General features: G+C 40.4%; 1 protein-coding gene across 1 annotated transcript in view; it reads left to right on the top strand.

The window, feature by feature from the left end:
* The first annotated feature begins 8,338 nt into the window (after positions 1-8,338).
* Positions 8,339-9,079, top strand: part of LOC128133598 (cytochrome P450 82A1-like) — a 1,706-nt gene continuing 965 nt past the window's right edge. Inside the window, exon 1 of the mRNA XM_052771099.1 lies at positions 8,339-8,995. Within this exon, the coding sequence (XP_052627059.1) occupies positions 8,339-8,995 (657 nt within the window). The remainder of the gene's footprint in view (positions 8,996-9,079) is intronic.

The raw sequence follows: 9,079 nt of genomic DNA, 5'->3' as shown, positions 1-9,079 counted from the left end.
TGAAATGTTCCCTCTGAATATCAACCCAATCAAAGGGAATCCAGCCATATGTCTATTGTCCAAAGCCCATTCAAACGAAAGTTGGTTGTGGCACAGAAGGCTCTCACACCTCAACTTCAAAGACATCAACAAGCTATTCATGGGTGGTCATGTTCGGGGACTTCCACTGCTTAAGTTCGATTGAGAACACTTATGTGCTGCATGTGAAATGGGGAAACAAAGTCGCCAAATTCACCCAACAATCATAAACACCAAAGTTGTTGAACCACTTGAGTTGCTTCACATCGACTTATATGGTCCATCATCAATCGAGAGCATTGGCGGTAACAAGTACATCCTTGTTATTGTTGATGACTTCTCACGATTTACTTGGGTATTCTTTCTAAAGCACAAATCTGAGGCGACTCCCAAGCTGAAGATCTTCATCAAGCAGGTCGAAGTGCAACTAAGAAAAGTCGTTCGAAACATCAGGAGCGACAATGGACTGGAATTCAAGAACAAAGAATTCGAAGATTTCTTAGCAGAAAAAGGCACCGGTCATAATTTCTCAGCCCCCTACACACCTCAACAGAATGGAATTGTCGAAAGGCGAAACCAATCCCTGTGTGAGGCGGCCCGAACCATGCTGAGTTTTGCCTCCCTTCTTCTATATTTCAGGGCAGACGCCATTGCTGCAGCTTGTTTCACTCAAAACAGATCTTATCTCAACAAGCGTTTCTCTCTCACCCCCTATGAGATTATCAACAACAGGAAGCCGAATGTCAAGTTCTTTCATGTGTTCGGCTCGAGATGCTTCATTTTCAACTCCAAAGAGCATCGCAACAAATTTGATGTCAAAGTCGATGAAGGCATCTTTTTGGGATATTCTCTTACTTCAAAGGCGTACAGGGTTTTGAATAAGCGTTCTAAACGAATTGAAGAAACCTATTATGTAACGTTCGATGGAAATTACGTCAAGAAGTTGAAGTCTACTGAAGAAGCAATTGTAGAGATATCACTTTATTAAGGATCATGTGGAAGATGGAAACGTCGAAATTCACTTTGTTCGAACCACTGATCAACTGGCCGACATCTTCACCAAAGCCCTTCCTGAAGCAAGTTTCAATAAAATCCTACAAGGCCTAGGTATGATGGAATCGGAGTCAGTACCAAAAATACCTTCTCAAAACTAAAAGTTGGAAGCGAAATGAACCGAACGCTCGGTCTATTTCGGGCTCGGTTCATACGGGAACCGAAATGAACCGAACTCTCGGTCTATTTCGGGTTCGGTCCCACTGCACTTGTTTTCGCTTATATCAAAAAGGTGATGTCATTGGTTGTATACTTTTGTACAATTGTTTTTCAAAATTCCAAAAATATTTCTTTTTGGAACCGAAATGAACCGAGCGTTCGGTCCATTTCTGGTTCGGTTCAAACAATTTTTTTTTTGTGTTTGGTTTGTTTTGTTTTTCTCTTTACAAAAATATCAAAATTCCAAAAATATTTTATTTCTTTTGTCTCTACTTCTGTTTATGTTAACAGTCTTTGGAATATCGATGGGGCAGGTATCATTATCACACTTTATACTAGCTAAGTGTCCCTAGAAGCATGTTGCTGCATGTTGTCCAAAGCCTCAACTGATTTTGAATAAAGCCTTATTGATTGGGTATAAACAAACCTCGTCTTCCCAATTAGGCTGCTAACTTTATTCTAATCATGAGCTACCTTACTCCTTTCTCATATGAGTTAAGAGTTTTCTGCTTGGTCATTCCTTTTATAGCAGAGGTACTTTGATTTCTTTACAACACCTCAAACATTTTTCTCCATCATATTTTGGTTCATAAATGTAACCCTTGAGACTTTCAGATATAACCACTGAGGTTTATGGTTACACAATCTCTGCAGTTATGATCTTAGCTTCGTGTCACTACATGCTAAGTGAAACCCAAAATTCAATACCCACTATGCATTGACGGTGAACAATTAAATTTGCTCTAGCTTTCACCCATGAATTAACGAAACCACCCAAGTGGTTGTACCATGAAATCTCTATTTTTATTTTTGTGTGATTCTTATGAAATTGTTACACTCCATAACATTTCTTCCCATAGAATCCAGTTTTAAATTGTTTTTGAGATTTCACACCAAACATTTCCAACAAGTCACTAAATATTGTCTAAACCTACTTGTTAAACAGACCACATTGGTCTCACAAGTACTTCATTCGGTTTCTATCTTCTGTCAAGATCTCGAATTTTGAACTGAAGCGAAAGCCACCCCTCTAAGCCTCATCAAAAGATGCCTTTCAACACTTCTTAACAAGTGCTTGATCGTAATTCAACGGGAATCCACACAGACACTTTAAAGTCTCTCTTGACTTCGAAGGAAGAGATTCGTGCCCGGGATCCGCTGTTTCGTGTCTATATTGACATCACAAATTCCCACATAGATGTTGCTTTATTTCCTCATCTTTGACACTCTATGCACGAAAATCTTTTTGATTTTCCAAAAGTCTGGTTTGGTTCACTACAAGCTACTTTTCTTTATGTAGCTCCGGTTCTTAATGCTTTATTCACAAAGGGATGCAGTGGTTTTTCTAAGTGTTTGTTTTTATTTAATGATGACAGCTCATTTTAAAGATAAGCTGATGACTCAGCCGGGAGACTAAAGGTTTCAAGAATTCAAAAAGGTATTTGATGGGAAGGCGTGCTAAATGAAAACGTTTTTCTCTCTCATGCATAATCATCGGGGTTGCCAACTGTCACGCTTCAATCAACTCAGGAACCGATTCGTGTTTCAAGAGGATTTGGGGGCGAATTTTTCTCTCACCTCTACACACGGTATAAAGGGTTAAACCCTAGTTGTTTTACCTCTTTACTGCACCCAAATTTCTGAGAGAAAACAAAGACGATTTTCTCCCACTGTTCATCTTCTTCTTCGAAGCACTCAACAATGGCGGATTCCTCCTCTGTTCATGAAACCTCCCACATTCTCCCAATCAGACCCCAACAAAGCTTGATCATTGATCTCACCCCAGTTTCCTATGATGCCTTCATGTATCCCATAGTGGAGTGTCTCAGATACTCTCCATTGGTTCTCGCACTGACCAAGGTCGAAACTGTGCCTATGGAGTGTCTATCCCAGATTTTCTCCACAAGTCACTACGACAAATCTATTGATCGCATCTACTTTGACATCTTTGATACCAAAACCTCCATCTCAAAACAGCGCTTTTGCTCGCTTCTAGGGTTTGAACCTGATGAGTCGAGGGTTAACCCTGATTCCATCTCTGTGGGGAAATTATTCTCCATGTTTTACAACATGGGTTACACTGAAATCCTTACCACTGTCATGAAGTTCAAGAAGTCGTGTCTTCCTCCTCAATGGAATGGCTTTTTCACGATATTATTCAAAGGCTTATCTGAGAGGAGTGCAGGTTCTAATGGGGCCAGTCGTCTATTCACGACGATTCTTTATGGGCTGTATATTGGGATCAACCTCGACTATGGCTTAGTTCTATGGCAGCAGTTGATCCAAAGCCTCGCCTCTACTTCTCGACACACTGAAATCTCCTATGCCAGGTTCTGGACGCTCGTCACTAAATGGGCAAATGGACAAGTATCATGTCCCCATTGTGGCCACTTCTCCACTCTCCTCTATTGGCGTCTTCCACACTACAAAGGTCATCGTTACTGATCCTTCCAAGTTTCTATTTGTTGGCTCAATTCCTGAGTCCGTGTATGCTTGTGTATCAGGGCAGAGACGCATCATCAAGACCTACAAGGAGTTTCTTCCTTCGGGTCCCAGAGAGCTGACTCCAGAGATGCTTCAGTCCGTCAACGATGCCGACAAACCTGCTCCCAGGGGCAAGAAACCAGAAAAAGGGAAAGACAAGAAAGTGGTCAAAGGGGCAAAAGGCCCTTTTCCTAAAAAAAGAAAACCAACAAAGGCAGCCCAATCACCTCCACCAAAGAAGAGGAAAACCCACCCTAAACGAAAACTCATTCTTGCTTCTTCCTCAAGTGAATCAGAGGATGAAAGTTCAGACTCATAGGAGTCATTTCGAGGCGACTCTCCTCCCCGTTCGCCTTCACACGAGGTACCAGTTACAATACAAACCTGTCTCTTCTCCCCTATCACTATCTCTATTTCCATTCCCCCCATAACTTCCTCCACTCATATTCCACTCACTTCTATTCCTGTACCACCTCCTATTTTCTCAGACGCTACAAAAACAACAACCATTGGAGTTCGAACCAACATATCTGATACGGGGGCTCGTACTTCAGCACCCGAACACACACCTACAACCGAACATACTTCCACAACCGAACCTACTCCCACAACCGAACCTCCACCATCACCTTCATCTCCAAATCACTCAGCCGAAACCGAGACATTTCTAGGAGGGGAATATATGACCTTCGATTTTGTCTAATACAGTCCCTACCAGGTTAAAAGCGATGATGAAGATGATGCACCTGTCACCAAAAAGCATATCAAGGAACTTCATGAGAAAATTGATAATCTCGTCGCTTCTTCCTCTTCCTCTCGGTCCCATATCACAGAAGCTGCCATTCAAGGGATGGTTGATACTTTCACCAAGGCACACGAACCCTCTATCAACTCTACTACTGTTGCTATAGATGCATCCACAAAGGCCTGTGCTGCTGCGACCGAAAAAGTTGAAAAACTATTTCACGATGCTAACACCTTTTTGGAGTCTTTATAGGGAGCAGCTGAATCTAATACAACAAAGGTTGATTCGGTTGTTGAGAAGCTGGCTACTTCCATTGAAACAGAAAAGCATCACTTAGCCAGTCTTCGTCAGACCCTTGAAGCTGACAACAAAACCTTCCAGGCAGTTGTTGAGGATCGCTTGACCAAGCTCCAAGAAGACCTTTCCTCAAAAAACTCGGTGATGGATGCGCTTGTATGCAAAACAACTGCACTAAAAATCAAGAGTCTTTAGCTTTCTCAAACTGAGAAGGAGGTTAATTCTCTTCAATCCGAGCGAGCTGTGATTTGGAGTTGTGTTTCGGATGTCCACGGAGCCCTCTCAAATATTATTCAAGCGCATGATCCGATTCTCAACTACTCAGTGACGCGAACTCTTGCTGAGAAACTTGCTCCTGCCCTTGCCTTGCTCAGCAAAACTGAGGGGCTTCCTAAGCAGGTGGTCCATCCAAAACAAGGGGGAGAAGGAGCTTCAATGGGCAGTAATCAATCTCAACCGTCTCCTACTTCTACATCAGCTCCAACTAAAGCAATCGAACCACCAACAACTGGTCATGCTTCAGGTTCGGGTGCTCAAGACAAAGGCAAAAAGGTTCTTGATGACAGTGATGGCGACGATGACAAAGAAACCATTGCTGATATCTTGAAGAAACAAGCCCGGGACAAGGAACCAGACATGAGTTCTCGGATCGCTAGGGAGGCCGAAGCAAATGAAAGGAGGATGAAGGAGGCTCATGATCTCCTTGAAAGTCGAAAAACCCTATTCCCTCCATGGACTCTTGAGAAGCTTATCAAAAAAGCTATCGAGTCCCCCAGCATCCTTTGGCTTGAACCGGTGATCTCTTTGGACAGGTTTAATTCTGTTGACTCTCAGTTCGACATGCCCTTGACCCGAAAGGCTTTTATATTTCATGCATTTCCCTACATTGCTGAAGTCCCTCATCCTCACCCGAAGGTCGATAGGGAACTTATTGATTTCTATCTGAGGTTTGCTCAACCTCAGTATCAGACGTGGAGTGCATAGAAGATCGTCAACGTTCGGGTCCTCAAACCCTTTCGGGAGGGTAACTTCACGAACATCAGATTCAAAGTATTGAGGGGGTCAGATAAAGCCGAACATGCCATTACTCTCGCTGATCTTCCTAACCTGAATCCTCACGATTGGATCATCCTGCATAACATCCTCCTCACCAATGAAGCTGAATATGGGCCGATCATAGATCACTTCAAGAGGATGTTGGTTTGTTATATCATGGAGGTTGCTAAGATGGATCAGGAAATTGCTAACGTATTCAGGAAGAAGCCCACCATCTCCCCAGTCGGTTCTGCAAGTGATCTAAATAAAATGCAGATGGGGAGGATCGATCAGAACTGAAACTCAGTTATGTTCACCAGGAATGAAGGCTAAAAATGTATGTTCGCCTTGGCTGACAAACATCTTTATACCACTTCGTGTTTGGAGCATGTTCTGGGGATCATTAATCGGTGTAAGCAAAATTCTGAAGATGATAAGAAGTACTTCAATGACATGATCCACTGGTATATTCGTTTCAGACAAACTATTCTTGTCATCATTCCTTGTCTGTTCGATACAACGAAGAAATTTAATGCAGCAGGATCCAGTAAGCCAAAGTAGAGTCTCGCCCCAATTGACGCAAATGGGGAGATTGTAGGGTCCATTATGTGTTGCCTCTTGGGCTCGGTCCTTAGTCCAATTTTGTATCCGGATTGGGTCTGTCCATCCGTGATTTATTAATTAGGGTTTAGTATTTATAGAAGCTTGCATGCATCTTTGTACGTAGCTTTTCAGTCGATCATTCACATCAATTATAGTTTTATCGATTGTAACCCTAAAAGCCTCTACAGTGGAAGTTCTTTATCGAGCTCTGCTGAGGCGTGAATCTATTAAATCATTCAGCTTATTTTTTGATTTATTCTCTTGTTTGTTATTCTGTTTGCATTATTCTGATTAACCTGTGTGAGATCTAAATGATCAAAGAGTTTTTCAACTCATCAATATGTACAATGTAATATTCTATTATAATATTTCACCTATTTTTCAAAAAAAAAAAAGGGATTATTTATTTTTTTTTATTTTTTTTTAGTTAATTCAAGTTCCGAAAATAATATTTAAAAAAAAAAAAGAATTTTTGGATTTTTCCATTTATTTTGCATTTTAAAATTATTTTTAGACTTGGTCTCATTGTGTCACAAAATTAGAACGGTCTCAAATTAACCTTAACCTATATATATATATATATATATATATATATATATATATATATATATATATATATATATATATATATATATATATATATATATATATATATATATATATATATATATATATATATATATATATATATATAACGTTGGCAACCAGGGAGTTCCGTCTCTATATATTATGAAACCCATGTATCATCACTTTCATAATTCTTTCTCGACGTAGGAAACATGAAGTTGTTTCTCCCGTTTTTAGCAAGTATAGTAGCCATATTTTTTGCTTTTCTACTAAAATTCCTGCTGCAAATCTTGAAAGGAAAGAGAGGGAAAAACACAGAACCACCTCAAGCAAAGGGCCGATGGCCGTTAATCGGACACCTGGGCCTTCTTTGTGGACCTGAACTACCTCACAGGGTCTTAGGTGGCATGGCAGATAAATATGGCCCCATCTTCACCATCAAGCTTGGTGTTCACAATGTTTTGGTGGTGAGTAACGCTGAGACGGCGAAAGAGTGCTTTACCACAAATGATAAGGTCTTTGCAAGTCGACCCAAGTCAATGGCAGTAGAACACATTTTGGCTGTAGCTCCTTATGGGGGACTACTGGCGACAAGTGCGCAAGATCATTAAGATTTTGACATTGAGGCCTTTAGGTGTTAAATAGATTAACTTTAAGAGTAAATTACACAAATGCTCCTTATGGTTTGCGGTAATTTGCGTGTTTGGTCTCTAACTTGCTTTTTTAATCGGAAGGTCCCTACAGTTTGTTTTTGTTACGCGTTTGGTCTCTGTCTTAGCAAAAATGACTATTATGCTCTTATTTAAATAAATTAAAATTGTCTTTTATTTCGATAAGATAATGTGAGGTGGGGGTAGCTTGTGGGTGAGTTTATTTAAATAAACTAAATAATTAAGGGAAATAGACTTTTTAGGTAAGACGGGGACTAAACATGTAACAAAAACAAACAGTAGGGACCTTCCAATTAAAAAAAATAAGTTAGAGACCAAATAAGCAAATTACCCAAACCCCATTCGTGTAATTTACTCTAAATCTAACCTGGTCAAAGTACATCTAATTCAACAACAGAGAGATTCTATAATTTTTTTGGCACACGACCATTTTTTGGCACAAGACGATGAAATGTATATGTCATTCTTAAATTATATTCCCTCTTAAATATATGTTTATGCTAAATGATCATTATGTTTAATAAGGCAATTGTATCCACCAAACTTCTCAGCCCACTTTGTTGACTTTTACATTATTCAGAACCATTAAATTCGAAAATATATATAATATAACATAAAACGTTAGCAGCCAGGGAGTTCCATCACTATATATTATGAAACCTATGTATCATCACCCTCATAATTTTTTCTTCTGGACGTAGAAAACATGGAGTTGTTTCTCCCATTTTCAGCGACTATAACCGCAATTGTTTTTTGTTTTCTACTAAAATTCCTGCTGCAAAGCTTTAAAGGAAAGAGAGTGAAAAACACAGAACCACCTCAAGTCAAGGGCCGATGGCCAGTAATCGGACACCTGCGCCTTCTAGGTGGACCTGAACTACCTCACAGGGTCTTAGGTGGATTGGCAGATAAATATGGCCCTATTTTCAGCATCAAGCTTGGTGTTCACAATGTTTTGGTGGTGAGTAGCGCTGAGATGGCGAAAGAGTGCTTTACCACAAACGATAAGGTGTTTGCAAGTCGACCCAAGTCAATGGCAGTAGAACACATGGGCTATAAGTATGCCATTTTGGCTCTAGCTCCTTATGGGGACTACTGGCGACAAGTGCGCAAGATCATGACTCTGGAGGTTCTCTCTCAGCGACGTGTGGAGATGCTTGGACCTCTTCGTTCTTCAGAGGTTAAAGCATCCATGGAAGATATATATAACGCTTGGGTAAAGAATAAAGAGAGTGGAAGTTCCGACATGGTAAAGGTGGATATGAAACAATTGTTTCAGAACTTGATATTAAATGTTGTCGTCAGGGTTGTTTCAGGAAAAAGGTTTTCACCTGATGACAAAGAAGGTGTTCGATTTCAAAAAGTGATAAGGAAATTCTTTGTGTTGTTGGGCACATTTGTGGTGTCTGATTTTATTCCATATCTGAAGCCATTGGACCTGGGAGGA

This window comes from Lactuca sativa, chromosome 4 (assembly GCF_002870075.4).
Source record: "Lactuca sativa cultivar Salinas chromosome 4, Lsat_Salinas_v11, whole genome shotgun sequence".
NCBI lineage: Eukaryota > Viridiplantae > Streptophyta > Magnoliopsida > Asterales > Asteraceae > Lactuca > Lactuca sativa.
Note: the sequence above shows the minus strand (reverse complement) of the source record. Positions and strands in the feature narration are given on the sequence as shown.